At 40.1% G+C, this 20,170-nt stretch overlaps 1 protein-coding gene across 24 annotated transcripts in view; it reads left to right on the plus strand.

Annotated features, from left to right (window-relative positions):
- LOC105229375 (serine/threonine-protein phosphatase 6 regulatory ankyrin repeat subunit A) overlaps positions 1-18,522 on the plus strand; it is a 28,691-nt gene extending 10,169 nt beyond the window's left edge. The window contains exons 4-18 of one of the 24 annotated variants that reach the window (XM_049447606.1): positions 1,731-1,847; positions 5,072-5,164; positions 6,225-6,438; positions 6,548-6,843; positions 6,908-7,210; positions 7,276-8,703; positions 8,759-9,295; positions 9,367-9,573; positions 9,629-10,322; positions 10,677-10,775; positions 12,536-12,747; positions 14,892-15,020; positions 15,526-15,643; positions 16,125-16,360; positions 16,556-18,522. In XM_049447606.1, the coding sequence (XP_049303563.1) occupies positions 1,731-1,847; positions 5,072-5,164; positions 6,225-6,438; positions 6,548-6,843; positions 6,908-7,210; positions 7,276-8,703; positions 8,759-9,295; positions 9,367-9,573; positions 9,629-10,322; positions 10,677-10,775; positions 12,536-12,747; positions 14,892-15,020; positions 15,526-15,643; positions 16,125-16,360; positions 16,556-16,561 (4,689 nt within the window). In that variant the 3' untranslated portion in view covers positions 16,562-18,522. Of the gene's footprint in view, positions 1-1,730; positions 1,848-5,071; positions 5,165-6,224; positions 6,439-6,547; positions 6,844-6,907; positions 7,211-7,275; positions 8,704-8,758; positions 9,296-9,366; positions 9,574-9,628; positions 10,323-10,676; positions 10,776-12,140; positions 12,748-13,035; positions 13,532-14,891; positions 15,669-16,124 lie in introns of those variants that run through there. The other 23 variants (XR_007421573.1, XR_007421570.1, XM_049447576.1 and 20 more) reach the window with 23 other exon arrangements.
- Positions 18,523-20,170: the final 1,648 nt, after the last annotated feature.

A 20,170-nucleotide genomic window follows, 5' to 3' on the forward strand; every position in this document is an offset into this window, starting at 1 on the left:
AAGTAAAAATTGCTGAAAATAAACAAAATTTCAGTAACTAAGCAAAAATTTGTGGGCAACCACCACCGATTGTTAGAAAGCATTTATTTTAATGACTTTCGCATATACCGTTGTACACATACACATACATACGAATTGAAGTATGGCAACAATGCAGTGTCTGTTGCTTCAGAGCTTTGGTTTTTGCTTTTGTTGTACTATTTTTGAAGTTATGTCGGCGGAATGCAACAGAATATCGGTTATATGTCAGCCAAAAATAGTAATGCGCTGTTTAGCCCCTTCAAGTGCCACTGCAGTTCTGAATTTGGAAAATGGTAGGCCTGTAAGCATTTTATTGCAACATTTTTGTATTTCTGCACCAGTAAAATTTTTTTGGTTTAAGTTTGTTATGAATTTAAGATGATTACTGGTAAAGGATGGTCATTTTTTATACTCGTATCTTTTTGGAACATAGAAGTTTTGAAGATTGTAAACCTTTTAAGAAGAAACTACTAATCACTTCAATGAAATTTACCAGAAGTCAAAGCTTTATTAAATCACAGTTTTACATTAAATTTAGTTTCAATTCCAACAGGGAAACAAAACTGTCAAATTATAAATAAGAGCTACAGTAAAAGCTGATTATATCGGGTAGGCGAAAAAGTCTTTTCGCATTTCTAATCAAACTTGAACTTATTTTTTCTTAATATTTATAATAATAAATAAATAAATAAATATGTACCATTTTGGTCGACTACTTTTTGCCATTTTCCGCTAGAGTCATTATTCCATCAGTGTAAATCGAAATTTCGAAATTTCCACAACGGAAGCGGGCGAACCATTGTTGTGCTACACGAACTAATACAGCATCGACTCAGTAAACTTTACAAATTTCATTGGAGGCTTGCATGGTATTCGTCTCTTTTTTATATAAAAATTTCAAAATATAGCGAATTTCTTCATTTTTTTACACTTTTTTGAACAGCTGTAACTTTTTTCGAACTTCCTCGAATTTAATTTTTTTTTGGTTAAAAGCAGCTTAGAATCTAACCTTTCCAACGTTATGGTATATGGTATGACGCAAGGTGATTGGTAGCACTGGAGATATATGGCATCTTTGGCATCCTTACTGTTTTGATGTTGAAAATAATTCTTGAAAAAATTTCTGTGAATTAAAAAAGGGGTACTTTGAGCCAATACTAGCTCCGCTGCTTGCGTTCAGGTGTTATTGATCTTCTCTTTCGACCAATTAACTTATTTTTAATAATAATGAAGTATTGAATCAGTATTGAAATCAGTATTTTCTCATTCTCATGCAAGTTTAATAGAGGTTTCACTGTACTTGAATTTAGTTGCAGTAAATGCTTTTGAATGGCATGCCTAACTTTAGAACAACGTTTTGCTGCGATTTCCTTTTGTTCCCCTTCCTGCGTCACTTTTTTGTTCTTCTTGTTTAATTTTCACACCCATAATCGAAGATTTTCAAATAAATTTGTAGGCACTTGAATTTATTGCCGACAGTCGAGCAGTTACATTCGCGACTGTCGAGTAGAGTGGTTGCAAAGATTGCTTAATTTTAGTTTCAGTTAGTAAAGTATCAGCATTTTTATATTTACTTCAAAAATGTGTTTTTACTAGAAAAAATATTTAAATTAAATTAAAATATTGTGTGCATTATTTCATTTAGACTAAATCAATATTGTTCAATGCTAATAAACGAATTTTATTTATTGATATTTTTTTACTCATAGTCCCGCACCCAAACTGCCGTGCACTTGGTCTCTAGTCGCCAAACGGGCACTGCAACGAATATATTGCGCGCTTTACTTGCAGCAGCTGGGAAGGAAATTCGCTTGAAAGTAGACGGGGTAAGTAAAAAACAAAAAAAGAAAAAAATCTAAAAATTATATTGTTTATAGTATGTATGTAGTATATGAAAATGCCCTAAATTTAATAGCAGAAATATAAACCAAACTGTGGAAATATATTAATAAATGTACAAAAGTCTTAAATTTAAAATGTTAAAATGTTAAATATTGTCACAAAACCCGCTCAAAACGCATGCATCCCGCAAGTGCATGCAAGCACAATTGGGGTGACAGTGCGTATGAGCGATACAAATAACTCAATTCAAAAGGGAAGCGCATTTTAGTTATGTCAATTGTTCACAGTGAAATAATAAACGTTTTGTGCACCCACACCATTCTAGACAACATATACTAAGTAAGTGCTAACATGATCCCAACCCCCCCATTCCGAGCCAGTGTAGTCGTAGTCAACCTCCAGCCGTGCCACTTGGTGCCAACGTAAACAAAAGTGTAGTAAACGTGGCAGCAACGGAAATAACCAAGCTGGCAAGCAAACAAACAACTAATAACAACAATAACAAAATCATAACAAATGCGCTAAAAGCAGGAATTTCGGCAAACTGATGTATTCTAAACGAAAGAGAGAAAATGAAACACAAAACCGAATTGTAAAAGGGAAATGGGGAGAACTTTTGAAAGGCAAGCAACATAAAAATGCAAATCCATAAATGATTTTATTGCATATACGAAGCTAATGAATGTAGCACAGCGCGCAACTCATGCAACTCAATCGATGTGTGGAGAATTCGACGACGTAGCCGCAACCCGCGCACAACTCTTTCAGAAGCACCGAAAAAAGTCGAAACACAAGTGAGACAGTGACAAGATTCCAGGCATGGCAACTTGTAAGCGATTGCAATGCAATAAATTAAAATTCAAATGTGATTCATTGTATACAGATTAGTGCAACACGGAAGTACATTTGAGTGCAACAAAGTTGCAGTGCCATTACTGAGAGTGTTTAGCTGCTATTCATTTCGCAATATATATTGAATTCATATGACTGAAAGGGGTAATGGAATGAAACGATGAAAAAAAGTTTTGACATTCAAATATAAAAAACTTTATATATTCTAAACACATACACACATATAAACCTGAAAATAATAAATAAGACATTCATGAGCATTTCCAATATCTTCCATTGAAGCATTGGGCCTCATATGAAACAGTGCTAGAAATTCGGTAAATGTCTACATTTTGTGCGCAACTGTAAATTGCCAACCATTACACTCACAACTGTGAACTACTTTTTGCTTTGCCGCCCAACCACTTAACAGTAAACTTGGCTCTGTTGTATATCATATGCATACGTGTGTTATACTCGTGAGGATGTAGGTCTGTGTGGAGACTCTGTCCATTCTTCAAATATCTCCTTGGCACGCAAAAAGTTGTTGTTGTGTAAGTGAATACGAAAGTGTCTGCGGCAATAAGTTGGCGTCGGCGAAGTTTCGGAGTTGAACTCTTTATGAATGCAGCAAACTGCCAGGCCTTGCGACAAATGAGTTCAACTCAGCACAGACCCACTTAACATACCTTACGTACATACGTAACTACATTACGTGTAGATATATATGCTGCACAGTTATACACAGCAGACAGACGCTGACAATAGTAAACATGTTTGAAAAACTATTACAGTTTCCAAGTAACAATGACATAAACACGCACCTTGCAACATTTCCGTAGACACCATTGTAATGCGTGGAAAATGCAGCATACTTTGAGGCGCAATTCAATTACGACAACAACGAACGAGTCGAAGAATGCATTACTACGGAAATGCTAAACAAACGGCGGCTGAAAATCGATAAATGGCTCTTTCGCAGGGAGGATATGTGGTTGAATGTTTGTTGTTGGTATAAAAAATAAGAGCTTTTGCATAAAAGTGGTTATTTGTTGTTGGCAAGGCATTTTCGAGCAAAAAATCATATACTACAGGGATTTCTCAATATGATGAGATAAGCTTTTACTTCCTTTAGCCACGGTAATTAAAAATAATATAACAGAACAATTGAAAAGTCCGAGGTCTACCATGGTAAAACAATTCTTCCTTAATAAAATTTGTTTTTTTTTATTCAACATAGTTCCCTTCAAGGCTGATACGCTGATTATAGCGACCCTCCAACTTTTCTATATCACTTTTGTAGTACGATTTGTTCTTTGTTTCAAAATAGACCTCAGTTTCGGCGATCACCTCTTTACTCGACGAAAAGTTCACCCAGCGAGCATTCTTTTTGAATCCAAGAACAGCAATAGTCGCCAGATCTGGAGAATGCAATGGATGTGGAAGCAATTCGAAGCGCATTTTATGAACTTTTGCCATCTTTTTCCCTGACTTGTGCCAAGGTTTACATTATCTTGGTGAAATGGCACTTTTTTCTTCAAATGCATAACCTTGTCAGCCGACTGTTGCATTTTTCAAGACTTTGAAGCGGATTCATCGAGTGTAGACCCCTCGGCTGACCGTCGATTGGACTTCATAGTGAAATGATGGAGTGATGCTTCATCCATCGTTACATATCGACGCAAAAACTCGGATTTATTACGCTCGAACATCTCCAAACACTGTTCTGAATCACCAGGTCGCCAATGTTTTTGGTCAAAAGTGAGCTCGCGCGGAATTCACTTTGTACAGAGCTTTCTCATATCCAAATATTCATATATACCTTATATGATATGATGTGCATGTTCAATTGATGTCTTTGTAGTGCCTGTTATCTCAAGCAACTTCACTTTACGGTCATGCAAAATTATTTTGTGGACTTTTTTGATGTTTTCATCGGTCACAACTTTTTTCAGGCGTCCACTGTGTTTACCGTCTTTGGTGCTCATTTCACCAAGTCTAAACTTAGCTTACCCATTGTTGATGGTACATTTTCCTGGGGCAGTATCTAGAAACTCGTCATCAAGGCAAGCTTTTGCTTCTTCTATATTTTTTCCGTTCAAAAATAATATTTTAACAACATGCGAAATTCGTTTTTATCAATTTTTTTACAATAACAAAAGTTGCCTCACTTAAAATTATATATTTAATTCACAAACTAATGATCTGACAGCTGTCAAAATTATACAGGCGCCTTTGAAAGGTTAGGGCTAACTAAGCATTATACGAGTATGTATTAAATTCTAGCATACACTTTTATTTTTACTTACGTTTCAGATATATGTATATCTACATACATACATATCAATCTAATATTTATTTCCTTTGTTTCTTGCAGAGAGGCAAAGTTCCGTTGCTGCTTGCGGTAGAGTCTGGTAATCAATCTATGGTTAGAGAGCTGCTCTCAGCTCAAACGTCGGACCAACTGAAGGTAAAGCATAACACTTTCTTGCCAGAAAGCCATAAGAATGTATGTATGTGTGTATAATAATTCTTAGATATAACCTTGACTTGTCAAATTCTCCAAAAATTTATGGTTATGCTAATAGAGAAACTAGTTTTTGTAAATAAAAACGTAAAACGTAACCGAATCGGCACACTTCCTACGAAAAAACTCGCACTCGCCGCTCTGCTATGCACCGTTATTTATTGCAACCGTGTTTGCACGCTTCACTCGGCGGATCGTCCAAGCCCACACGTGTGCCAAGAAAGGCTATGCACGCAGCGCCAGTGACATTGACGGCCGTTGCCTGCCACAAACAAGAAGTGGCACGCGGTCGAGCCGTTTGATATGCAGTTGCAAACTCTGGCTGGCACTTTATTAAGTTGTTGCACCAGAAAGTATGCACCGTTCAGACGGCAGCACTTCAACTTAATAAAAGCAGTTGGTGTTGCAAATTAAAATTTCCACTCACCTATGCGTTGACTAAATTGGCAGCGGCGTGCAGTGGGTCATGGCAGTTGGGCTGGCGGTCACAGCATTGCATTTGCGAGCGGAGAAATTATTACTCATGCGAGGAATTCCCATGAACTAATTTTAAGCGAAACTTTTTTCACCGCCGATTCACTTTTCTCATGCGGTTACGAGTCACGCAAGCCGTCTTTGAAGACTCATGCGCCTCATTGGTTTCTTTCGAATTAACCTAGGTGCTCACTGTTGGCCATGTGAAACGGTGTCAAAATTTAATTTAATTAAACGAATTTAATAGAGCTCTTGGCTGATATGTTCTTCGCTCTTTATCCACAACACATGGTACGAATTTCCGTTATTCACTCAAATGGCGAAAGCCTTAGAGCCCAGACTTCACCTTCACATTCAACTTGGCTGCACCGCAATTTGCATATAATTTACTAAAACTATGTCGGCAACATAAGCCACCACGAATATCAGTGATTTCATTTAAGCAATTTTTTTCGCCTTTTTAATTTTTGATTTTTTACCTTTGGCTTATCACTGCCTGTAAACGGAAACTTGACTTTCACTTCCGCAGGCAACAACGGCTAATGGAGACACGGCCTTACATTTGGCCGCCAGACGACGGGACGTCGATATGGTGCGTATACTCGTCGATTATGGCACCAATGTCGACACACAAAATGGCGAGGGTCAGACGCCGTTGCATATAGCGGCCGCTGAAGGCGACGAAGCCTTACTCAAGTACTTCTACGGCGTGCGCGCTTCTGCGTCCATTGCGGATAATCAAGGTGAGTATCTTCCCATCCTTTCCCAGCATTACTCTGCTTTACATACCTAACCTTAAATTCCATCTTACTTTTGTGTTGTTGTATGTTTGTGTTGTCTGCTGGCGCGCAGATCGTACACCGATGCATTTAGCTGCTGAGAATGGCCATGCGCACATCATTGAAATTTTGGCGGACAAATTCAAGGCGAGCATCTTCGAACGCACAAAGGATGGCAGCACGCTGATGCATATCGCCTCGCTGAATGGCCATGCCGAGTGCGCGACGATGCTCTTCAAGAAGGGCGTCTATCTACATATGCCAAATAAGAATGGCGCGCGCAGCATTCACACCGCGGCCGCGTACGGCCACACCGGCATCATCAATACGCTCCTGCAGAAGGGCGAGAAAGTTGATGTCACGACGAATGTGGGTATCAGTTGTTTATAAGAGCTTGTAGTTATTATAAATATTACACGCTTTGTACTTTTAGGAGAACTACACTGCACTCCACATCGCCGTTGAGTCCGCGAAACCGGCTGTCGTCGAGACATTGCTGGGCTTCGGCGCCGATGTCCATGTCCGTGGAGGTACAATGCACGAAACGCCGCTGCATATAGCTGCACGAGTTAAGGATGGCGATCGTTGTGCCTTAATGCTCCTTAAGTCCGGAGCTAGTCCCAATTTAACTACCGATGATGGCCTGACGCCGGTGCATGTAGCCGCGCGTAACGGTAATCTGGCAACGCTGATACAACTCCTCGAAGATGGTGGCGATCCACTATACAAATCCAATGTAAGTCCCATTTAAATGACACCACAAGCGCATGTAATCAAAAAATTTAATTTAACCACCCGCAGACCGGCGAAACATCGCTACATATGGCCTGCCGTTCCTGTCATCCGGAAATCGTACGTCATCTCATCGAGATGGTTAAGGAGAAACATGGCCCTGACAAAGCGACCACCTATATTAATTCAGTAAACGACGACGGCGCAACCGCACTACACTATACATGCCAAATCACCAAAGAGGAGGTAAAAATACCCGAGTCCGATAAGGAAATTGTTCGCATGTTACTCGAAAATGGTGCAGACGTAACTCTGCAAACGAAAAATGTTCTGGAGACTGCTTTTCATTATTGTGCCGTCGCTGGAAATAACGACGTTCTGATGGAGATGATTGCACACATGAATCCCACTGACATACAGAAGGCCATGAATCGACAGACGTCGGTTGGCTGGACGCCGTTGCTAATCGCCTGTCACCGCGGGCACATGGAGCTGGTCAACAACCTTTTAGCGAATCATGCCAGAGTGGATGTGTTCGATATTGAGGGCCGTTCCGCCCTGCATTTGGCTGCTGAACGAGGGTATCTGCACGTGTGCGACGCTCTGCTCACCAACAAAGCGTTTATCAATTCGAAATCACGTGTCGGTCGCACGGCGCTACATCTGGCAGCGATGAATGGCTTCACGCATCTCGTGAAGTTCCTCATCAAGGATCATAATGCCGTCATCGATATATTGACACTACGCAAGCAAACGCCTCTTCATCTAGCCGCAGCTAGTGGACAGATGGAGGTATGTCAGCTTCTACTCGAGCTCGGCGCTAATATAGATGCGACCGATGATCTGGGTCAAAAACCCATACATGTCGCTGCGCAGAACAACTACTCTGAAGTGGCCAAATTATTTCTACAACAACATCCATCGCTGGTGAATGCCACCAGTAAGGATGGAAACACCTGCGCACATATCGCTGCAATGCAGGGTTCGGTGAAGGTGATCGAGGAGCTAATGAAGTTCGATCGTTCTGGCGTGATATCGGCTAGAAACAAATTGACTGATGCCACACCGCTACAACTGGCGGCCGAGGGTGGACATGCGGACGTGGTGAAGGCGTTGGTGCGTGCGGGCGCCTCTTGCACGGATGAGAACAAAGCTGGCTTCACTGCGGTACATTTAGCGGCACAGAACGGTCATGGCCAGGTATTGGATGCGTTGAAAAGTACCAATTCTTTGAGGATAACCAGCAAGAAATTGGGACTGACGCCGTTGCATGTGGCAGCCTACTACGGACAAGCGGACACCGTGCGCGAGCTATTGACGAGCGTGCCGGCGACAGTGAAATCTGAACCACCGACTGGACAAAGCCTCTTCGGTGAGTTGGGGGCGGAATCTGGCATGACACCCTTACATTTGGCAGCATTCTCGGGAAATGAAAATGTGGTGCGACTGCTACTGAACTCGGCTGGAGTGCAAGTAGAGGCGGCAACGACAGAGAATGTGAGTTATTGAGATTTCTTCATAAGTCAAGCTTGAAATACATTTGATTCTGCAGGGTTATAATCCACTCCATTTGGCTTGCTTCGGTGGTCACATGTCAGTGGTTGGCTTACTTCTGAGTCGCTCAGCAGAACTCCTCCAATCGACGGATCGTCATGGCCGGACCGGTCTACACATCGCCTCCATGCACGGCCATATACAGATGGTGGAGATTCTGTTGGGTCAAGGCGCAGAGATAAATGCCACCGACAAAAATGGTTGGACGTCACTGCATTGTGCTGCCAAAGCCGGCCACTTGGAAGTTGTGAAATTACTATGTGAGGCAGGCGCCTCACCCAAGTCGGAGACGAACTACGGTTGTGCGGCAATATGGTTTGCCGCTTCCGAAGGCCACAACGATGTGCTGCGGTATCTGATGAACAAAGAACACGATACATACAGCCTAATGGAAGACAAACGGTTTGTGTACAACTTAATGGTTGTCTCCAAAAATCACAACAACAAACCGATACAAGAGTTTGTACTGGTCTCGCCCGCACCTGTCGATACCGCAGCGAAGTTATCGAATATCTATATAAACTTATCAACAAAGGTTGGTGCAACGGAAATAGAAATATATTCACAAAGGTTTGAACATATAATTTCATGCAATCTTCCAAATAGGAAAAAGAACGCGCCAAAGACCTAGTAGCCGCCGGCAAACAATGCGAAGCAATGGCAACCGAGCTGCTGGCACTTGCTGCCGGTTCTGACTCGGCAGGCAAAATACTTCAAGCCACCGACCGGAGAAATGTGGAGTTCTTGGACGTGCTCATCGAAAACGAGCAAAAAGAAGTTATTGCACACACTGTAGTTCAGCGCTATCTGCAGGTAAGTGTGAAGTTAGTTCAAAGGCTTAAACTGCTCATTTCTTAAATTCATGTAGGAACTCTGGAGAGGGTCACTAACATGGGCATCATGGAAAATATTGCTACTCTTAGTCGCATTTATTGTATGCCCGCCTGTTTGGATTGGCTTCACCTTCCCGATGGGTCACAAATTCAACAAAGTGCCTATTATAAAGTTCATGTCCTATCTCACTTCACACATATACCTAATGATTCATCTAAGTATTGTGGGCATAACGCCCATATATCCGGTGCTACGGCTAAGTTTGGTCCCCTACTGGTACGAAATTGGGCTACTTATTTGGTTGAGTGGCCTACTTTTGTTCGAGCTGACAAATCCATCAGACAAATCTGGATTGGGATCAATTAAACTGTTGGTCCTGCTACTGGGCATGGCCGGCGTGGGCGTGCATGTGGCCGCGTTCGTCTTCGTCTCCAAACTATACTGGCCAACACTAATCTACTGCCGCAATCAGTGCTTCGCATTGGCCTTTCTATTGGCTTGTGTGCAGATATTGGATTTCCTTTCGTTCCATCATCTCTTCGGGCCGTGGGCCATCATCATTGGAGATCTGCTTAAGGATCTGGCACGCTTTCTCGCTGTGTTGGCGATTTTCGTCTTTGGCTTTTCCATGCATATTGTGGCACTAAATCAGTCATTCACGAATCTAAAGCCGGAAGATTTGAGAGGCTTCGAAAAGCGCAATCGCAATCGAGGGTACTTCAGTGACGGTAAGTTCTTTGTACGTTGGTGTTTCGTGTTTGTAATTTCATGTCTTTCATAAAATATATTTTTGGTTTCTTATACGAAGAAAAGTGTTTTGATGGGCCTCCATTGGAGCCACTTTTCTCATTTATCAAATATTTATTTAAATTAAAATACTGTATGGATAAGTATCTATCTTGAAGGTAACACAAATCGTTGCTTTCAAGTTAAGAGTCTCAGTTATAGCTTGCATGCCGAACAATTACAGACCACTCGTATTAGATGCTCTTGCAGCACTACTGCAGCTGCTGCTTAAAAAATTCTAAATGTGAACTCAAAATGAATATTTGTATTTCTCTTACAATTCGAAAACTGCACAGACGATATGCCGACACCGCGTCCTCCCCTCAGTCCCGCTGAGCGTTATGTCGATAGTCGAAGTTTATCGAGCGAATTTCGTCGCAAGCATAAAGATGATCGTAAGTTGATTTAGCTAATCGTCAAGTTTATGCGCGGCGCTTCGGTGCCGCTGTTACTTAGTGGGTGTATTTTGTTTGTTTTTCCGCCTTCGATGTTGTGTCTACACTTTTTCAGTACCCACTTGGGTATGCTCTCTTGCGGCATCCACATAGCGCTGAGAATTCAAGCGTTTCAATTTAAAGGGCATGTTAGCTTTGAGTGGTCATCACATCCCCATCTGTGCATCCTTGATGTTGTGTCTAAATGTTTGCTACGGTTTTACACATGAACCATGTTTTTGATGGAATGCTTTTTCGATTTATTTGTTCTCATTCTGTTTCTTCTTCGTTCATTCCTAACTTCGAATTATTTAGCATGCTTACTAACAACTGCTTCACCAAATTGTTTTACTATACTTTAAAATTTACTTAACCACTTTTACTCTATTTTTAGTTTTCTCTCATTTTAAAGCTGTTTGCACTGTTCTCGCCTATAAACCTTATCAAATTCACTACACTAGACACTTTTACCCTCTTTAGTTTCTCTCAAAAAACTTTCAGCAGAAATATAAATATATATATAGTGTTTCTTTAAACTTCGCTTGGAGCGTAGGACCAAAAGATATACATATATCTTGGCTTTACTATTTTGGAAAATTGGAAACAGTTCATCACATCCTTAATATTAAGTTCCATACTTAGAGTTTAGGAATAAAACTTCATGACTTTCTCTTTACTGCCGCACTCGCCCTTATTAACGGTTAAATATTGTATTAATTGAAAAATTGTGATTTTTGAACTGTAATGTTTCTTCTGGAGAGATGGAGTCATATGTAGAAGTTCACGCAACTGAGGAAAGTTCTCTGAACGCCAATCACTTGGAAGTGGCCAGAAACTACTCTTAATCCGGTTAAGGACTGTCAATTCAGCACCATCCCTCGAAATTAATTCAGAAATGTTTTCTGCCGCTACAAAAACAACAAGTACAATGTATTCTTAGAGTTTTTCAAATACGATTCCGAGAACCTGTTATATTTTCTTACCTACGATATAATTCCTATTCCGATTTGAACGCCTAACTTGACGAAGATGACTTTCTAGAACTATAGCATGCAGGTATTCATAATCCAATCACCTAATCAACCCTAAACTCTAATATTTGGACAGATCAGAGTAAGGATTTTTCTGTAAAAATGCGCTAGTATTTGAAGACGGCTAAAATATATCGACGAGATTTCGCAATTTGATTTCCAAATTTCGTACAACTTTTACTTTTGATTTCACGTCTGTACTTTTTAAAGTATCTGTATTAATTTGAGTTATTTTTCAGTGTTCGCATTCTTTTGCTTAATATGCTGTCTTATGTTACTTTGATTTTTTTATTAGAAACAATACTAACCATATTCAAAAGACGCATGTTGATGTTTGTTTATCCTAACCTGTAAAGGGGTTCCAACAGCTTCTGCACAAAGCAATGTCGATTTTAGTTACTCGTACCTCAAAACTGTGTAGCTTTAAACGTGAGTGATGCACCAGCTCAAACCAAGTTAAGCGAAACGCTGCCACGCCTCACAGTCACTCGATGTCCAAATGCGTAAAATGCCGCTAATGTGTTGCCAATTATTTGTAAAATCCTAATGAAGCTCTACTAATAAAGCTGCCTCCTGGCATTTATTTCGATTCATTTTACTATCCAATGCATAACAACAACACAAATCTCCCAAAATACAAAAAAAAAAACTGAAAAAAAATATGAAAAACTGCAAATCTAATAAAAAAAGGACCAATGACGCCATTTTTGGCTTTCGAGCGCCTCTTCTTCGCCGTATTTGGACAGACAACGACCGTGGACATCAATCCTATGCGCCATCTGCGCCCCGAATGGACCGAGGTCCTGTTCAAGTTCGTATTCGGCATCTATTTGCTTGTGTCTGTGGTTGTTCTTATTAATTTGCTCATTGCTATGATGTCGGATACTTATCAACGCATACAGGTTGGTATCGCATGCAACTTTTATTAACAAGAAGTTTTTTTGTGTTTTTTCTCTTCCTCCCCCACTCTTTACCATTACTTAAATAATACAAAATTATAATAATAACAATAAACACGTTGCGACTGTTGTGTGAAACGGAAAATGGCGTTCGACGAATATATATGGATACCGCCAATGCTGCGACCGACTGCTTGTCGGTGGTGATTTTGTTTTATTTATTTATATTTATTCTTTTTTATACCCCACCGTGGGTTATTGTATTTGTTTGTGTATGGCGCTGGTATGTAGTGCGCATGCATCCGATTACCTCCTTTGAGTTGCTCTTCTTCGCCGTGTTCGGCCAGACGACAACCGAACAAACGCAGGTCGACAAGATACTGAACGTGGCCGAGCCCACTCAGCCGTACTGGGTGGAGTATCTGTTCAAAATCGTTTTCGGCATTTATATGTTGGTGTCGGTGGTTGTGCTAATCAACCTGTTGATTGCCATGATGTCTGACACTTATCAACGGATTCAGGTAGTATTCTTTTGCTTTGCCGACTAACGGTGCATACCATACTTAACGCCATGCTATCTATATACTACATCAATACTTATGTGATTATGAGTTTTTGTTTACGAATGCCTTGGTCTCGAGCCACTGAAAGAGTATGTAATTTTTAGGGTTCAAAGGAGAGAAGCAAACAACTAGAGTAATCACTTTTGCGCTGCAAAATGTGAAATATTTTAATTACCTAACTGTTTACAGATATTGCGCAATATTTCGTAAGCTGCTTTCAATTTTTCTCCAGATCATTAATGTAAATATATAACTATAGCTTTATAACAAAGAAGTACTAAAAAGTCGCAAGCATATTTATAAAAACAAAATGATTTTGATTAGAGCGATTTCAGCGTGTGAAAGCTTAGTGAAAGCTTAGCGCCAAATATTGAAAATATGATACTTTAAGCTTCTACGGCCTAACAGCTTTCATAAGTACTTAATGTAAATAAGCTTAGCGCCCCGCAGTGCTTGATTCTGTTTAGGGCTTAAGTAAAGCTTTCACACAACTTAGAGTAAGTCCATCATTTGCCCAGACTTGCAACTTCCGTTCACGAAAACCGACGTTATGAGTATTCGCAAGGCGATCTTAAAGATACAATATACACAACAACAGTTGTTTCTTTACGATAACAAACTGCTACTGTGAAATGCTTAGCTTTTCGAACTTTTGCTAAATGTGTACAAGCCAAACTAATTGCTAGCATACTAGAATACTAGAAGTTTAGAGTTGACTTCAAAATTGTGTTACATAATGCTTCTGTGTGTGCGCTTCGTCATACTAGAATAGACTAGCGATATGCTTACAAACAAGTGCCGAGCTTTTCGGCTTCTAATAGTTACAAAAACAAAGAGTGCGCGCTTTCAGTGTGAGCATACGAATAGACTTAGTGAGTTCTTTTGTCAATGTGTTTGTGCTTTGTGTCTAAATATTTGCATGTTCCCTTGCATGGCAATTAACTGATAATTTCGTTTATTTTTTAATTATTGTGAATTTCCAATATTGTTTAGCTTTCGATGAAAAGTGAAAGCTTTCGCTGCTTTGCATGAAATACTGCAAGTGCTTGAAGGGCGTGCTTCGAAAGCTTTCACGTACCAAATTGAGGTCTTATTGCGTTTCGCAGAACTTAGCAAATGACAATATGGGTCTAAGTACGAAGGTAGCTGTTGGTAAGATCTCGATTTCCTCTCTAAAAGCAAGTGAATGTGAGAAAGTTGAGAGCAAAACAATATTAGAAATCGTTTTATATTACTTTAAAAGCTTTAAAGCTCACTTATACATACAAATACACATATCAATATGTATGTGTCTAACCTAACAAATACTACAAACGTTCTTTTTCAGCATTAAAAATAAAAGAAATATTTGTTTATTGTAATTAAAAGTGTTTCTGCTTTGAAAATTAAACATTGCATATACTATGTTTATTTCTCCCATACACACATCCCATTGTACATACATATGCTGGAATGCAACCCTACATTCCAACCAACCTCATCACATCATAAATGCCTGCTCCTTGGATTGCGCTGTTTTTAAAACCAAAAACAAAAAACAAAAACACAAAAAATGTTCGATAAAATTCACTTTGAGAAATTCAGGCTCAATCCGATATTGAATGGAAATTTGGCCTGTCCAAGCTTATACGCAACATGCATCGCACAACAACTGCGCCATCGCCACTTAATTTAGTTACCACATGGTTTATGTGGATCGTCGAGAAGGTCAAGGTAATCTAGAAGCGTGTCTAACAGCTGCTCTGCGGGTCTATCCGCCACAACAGCCAAATCTGTAGTCTAAACACCAATTTTACCTAACTAACTTAACTAGTTGACCTTTTCCCCAACCCATTTAAAGCAAAATGGCAACAAACCACTCCTTAGTTATTTCTCTTTCGGTTTCTACTTCTTTTCGGTTTTTTATGGTAAAGCACAACTTACTCGTACACTGTACTCGTACAGGCACCCTGTATTATGTCCTCTGCACACTATTATACCGTAAGCTTGGCACCATCTTTGGCTCACCTATTGCTCGTTGTTCGTGTACTTTGTCACTGCTCATACTCATATGTGTTTGTTATTGTTGTTGTTGTCTTTTGTCCTTAACTTAAACCACCAACAAACTCGCCTGGCAACTGCCACCAACGCCACCGCGATCATCAAACACCACAATTGCATAAAATAATACGTACATACACGTTCTACATATACAATACACGCCAACGTCATCGCACAGGCGCGCATGAAGAAAAAGAAGCGTCCAAGTCTGGTACAGATGATGGGAATACGCCAGGCCAGCCCGCGCACGAAGGCTGGCGCCAAGTGGCTCTCGAAGATCAAGAAAGGTAGGAAATGTATGTGTCGCTGCAATGCTGCTTTCCAATTTTAGCCCACCACAAACGAGCGCCACGCCCACTTCACCAAACCAATGAGCAATAAACACAACAAACAACAACAAGCGATTGCGTTTGTGAAGTGTGCGTGCGCTCGGAGCGAGTTTAGCAGCTGCGCGTAGCGAAGTGAACCAATCGCGTCCAACAGCGCTGCTTAAAAGCACAAGTGGAGCTTATGGAAAGCTCACAAGGCATACAACTTGCGTATTGCTTAAACTTATATTTATCTAATAGTAATCGTAGTATAGTACTATACTTAGGAGAGAGGAAAGCTTGATGCCTCTCCTATGAATTCACTGAGAATTGGCTCCCTAGCTTGCGCTAGCTCAAAATTTCGCAACTTCGCTACCAAAAAATAAGCACAAAAACTCATTTTATTTTTCTAATCTCGCTTTTATGATACAACAACAATTGCGCAATTCAATAAATTTTGAATGGCCAGTAGACTCGGTGGCGCTATCCGTGGTACATCTCTCACCGCTCGGCTCGCAGACGAGCTTCACCGCCGCCAACCAGAACCGTATTGAGAATGTTGCCGACTGGGAGGCGATCGCCAAGAAGTACCGCGCACTTGTCGGCGACGAGGAGGGCGGCTCCATCAAGGATTCCGAGGCGGAGAGCGGCTCCGTCGAGGGCAGCGGTGGTGGCGGTACGGGCGCGCCACCGCCGCCGGCACAGGTGGGCAATAATGTTGCAGCAGCACCGCCACAAGACCAATTGCCGCACGTGTAGAGCGCGCTTTTCTCATACAAAAACTGCATTCATTGCGCATTTGAAGCACAAAACATGGCTACATACTCATACAGTAGAAAGTTGAAGCATCCAAGCTTACTATTACCGTTACTAGCAAACTAATATTCAATTATATTACAGGTTTAAGTCAACAAGTAAAGTATGTTGTTATTGAAATACTTAAGTATGGGTGATTTTGATAAATTACGAAAAATTGTAAGGTTAAGGGTTAGCTAGACGATTTAGTTAAAAAAAGTTATCACTAAACTAGAATTCCAGTCACGTGCTTCATATACTTGTATAGGAATGTGTAATGTCTACCCTAGATAGTATAAATAAAGTAAATAAATGCCATGGCGCCTTAAATACTTAATATAGATTTATTATGAAATTTTAAAAAATAACCTGCCAAATGGCTAGATTAGCGTAGAGTTAATATTTGGAATAAACAACAAAGCAAAAAATGTTTTCCAGTCGTGAATAAGGATAATTAGAGGCAGAGGTCTTTGAAATTTGTTGTTTTAAAGGATTTTAGTCATATACTTCACATTAAAAATTAGTTTTAGTATTAAGTTTATATGGATATCATTACTAATCTTACGACCAGCACATTAAATACAAGACCCTAAAGTAAATTTACGAAATATGTAAATATGTAATGATGTTAATGTACATTTTGACGATATAGTTATATTAAGTATCGAGTTCCTCATTTCCTTACACATTTATTCAGAGTCCATTTAGGTACAAATAATTATCTTGCACTTACTCATCGATCACTCCATGAACACTGTCGTTGATTACATATTTTTATATCTTGAACAGGGTATATTAAGTATATTTTGTCGCCTTCGAAGTAGACACCACCAAATATAATACATTTATGCCAACGATTTTTCAAGTCCTGGAAAAAGCTTTCAGAAGCACTTTTTGTGATGGCTCCTTCAGCAGATTTTGTTTTATCCCTTCGATCGACTGAAAACGGGTTCCATTTCGATGATTGTTGACTTGTTTGCCAGTCAAACCCATAAACCCATGTCTCATCGGCAGTTATAATGCTATCCAAGAATGTGGGATCGGAATTCGCACGATCAAGCATGTCCAAAGAGACCTGTTTGAAATAAGTTTACCCTTAGTCGAGCAAGCACGCGTTTAATACCCAAAATATCCAACAAAACTATTCCAAAGGACTCACGAGAGATGTCGATCTCTCTTGCCATCTCTTTAACACTTGTCTGACGATTTTCATGAAAATTTTTCTCCATTTTCTGAATATTTTTATCTGTTGAAAAAGTCGAAGGCCTTCCAGAAAGAGGCATGTCTTGAACGATCTCTCGATCGATTTTGAAATATCATTTACCCGGCTAATTTAACTACAATTTGTGGATGTTTTTGTCACACTCTAAATGGTCAAAGAGATGAGTCGATTAAATCATCCTCGTTTATCGTTTCGTCTTTCTGTCTGTATATATACGAACTAGTCCCTCAGTTTTTGAGATATCGATATGAAATTTTTCAAACGTCCTTTTGTCACCATGAAGCTGCTCATTTAACGGTACTACCGGTATCGGATTACTATAGCATATAGGTGCCATACAAACTGAACCATCCGAATAAAGTGCTTATACGGAAAACTTTTTTATTTGACGAGATATCTTCACGAAATTCGGTACAGAATATTATCTTGAAAAAACCCTCAATGTTCAAGAAATTTTTTCAGATCGTACTAGTACTTGAAAAAATTTCTCTTTCAGATTTAAATTTTTATAATTTATTTTCTACTTTATTAATAAATTGACATTTTAATAGGAAGTATACATATATAAATTTAAAAAAGAACTCGACTATTCATATAATTTCTAAGGTCCTTGCATTTTTTGTACTCATACATAAACGTATCACACACATACTCTATGGCAACTTATATATAAAAGTTATTTAGACAATTTAAAATAAGAAAAGTAATATATTTCGTAAAATACATACAAATATTTGTAAGAGCATCAATGTGTAATTTTTAGTCACTACACAAGTCTACCAAAGTTCAGTTTTTGTATCAAATTAATTGTGTAACTGTTAATTAAAATAAAAAAAATTTACTCAAACAAGTGAAGAGTGTTTCAGTATAAAAAATATATAATAGTTTTCAACAAACACAAGACACTGTGCCGCTGCGAGCGACACCAAGCGGCACTTTGCAGGGACATCTACTGGCTGAATAATGCTTTACCATATGCTACGGTTCAGTTCTGCGCTCTAGCAACTACATTGGTTGCCGCTAGAGGACGCCGGTGGCGAGTCTTAGGGTTGGAAAGAAATCAGTCCAAACAATATTTACGTATAACAGTTTGGTTTTATTACTGTTGCGATGATATGTGAACGAAATCAATATGAAAAAGTGGAGAGTTGATTCAAAGCCTTGAGAGGGATCTTGGTTTGATTTCATTATTACTGCAAACTGAATGATTATGAACAGAAACAGAGGCTGTGCGCTGCGTTCCTTTATATTTTTAAGCTGGCCTAAAAGTTTCTATACTTGAATAACCGTTGTTTCTAGCATAATGTTTCGTAAGCGATAGCAGAGCTCGGCTTATTATACTATTAACTATGCTGAGACTATTTGGATTGCACGGAAATTCCCACAGTAAAGAGTTCGATTAATCACCAATGCGGATGTTTATACGTATATATGTACGTGTGTGTCTGCTGATGCAGCGCAGTTTATCCAGAATTGGGTAGCATCACGCATGGCTGTTTCCCAGACATTCGCAGAATACTTAGATTCATCAGCGGAATGAGCAACGTTTTACGGTAAACTTGGAGATCAGTTGCAGCGCACAACAGCAAATCAGCAGTTGTCCATCATTCATCAAATTTGTTGCACATACTTAACTCGTACAAGCACAGCACAGCAACAACAACAAGCGAAGCAATAAAATATGCCGACTGTGTGTGTTCGCGCAGCAGGTGACATCTCCAGATGATGCTTAACTTTGACGCTGATCCTCTACTGTTCGCGTGCTTGCTGTTGTACTGGCTGTTGCATGCATGCAGTGTCAGTGCAACAGCGCGAAGTGGCAGCCACATACACACAACCCGTGATGTGCATATCGGTGGTGCGCTCTTGCTTTATTGTGTATTTTCGAATAATTTTGATTTGTTTTGATTAATGGGGAGCGACACAAACACTTAATTTGACAGAGGCGCAGGCGCCTGCACGCCACCAACTGTCCAACCACCATCCAGCAGCGGTGCTGACTGACTGCAACATGCCCAGTGTGCGGCACAACACGCTGCTCACTGCGCACAGCCATCAGCTAAGAACCATCAGCAGCCATCACAATGTCCGGCTGACAAGCTGGTAGGCACTTCGAGCTCAACACTTCGCTGCCTCCAATCGCCCCTCATAGCCGTGAGACACATTTTGTGCGATCGTTTTGCTGGCGATTTGCTTGCTATTTGTTGTGACTGCGCAGTCGTCACCGCGCATACCGGCCGTGAGACAGATTCACACATGTATGGACACACATGGGAGCTCGGCTTGACGGACCAGCGCACCACGTCTGTCTGTCCGACTGTCTGCATGTTTTCGGAAAACGATTTTTCCACTCATTTCGAAAGATTAATTGCCGTAATCATATCAACACACACGGTTGTTGTTTGCTCTGCTTGGCTGAACTGTATTTGCGTTCGCATTCGTTGAAGACCTGCTGCTGCCGGTAGGTGCTGTGTATGGTGATCAATGATCATCCGATC

The sequence above is a fragment of the Bactrocera dorsalis genome, chromosome 1 (assembly GCF_023373825.1).
Source record: "Bactrocera dorsalis isolate Fly_Bdor chromosome 1, ASM2337382v1, whole genome shotgun sequence".
In the NCBI taxonomy this organism is placed as follows: Eukaryota; Metazoa; Arthropoda; class Insecta; order Diptera; family Tephritidae; genus Bactrocera; species Bactrocera dorsalis.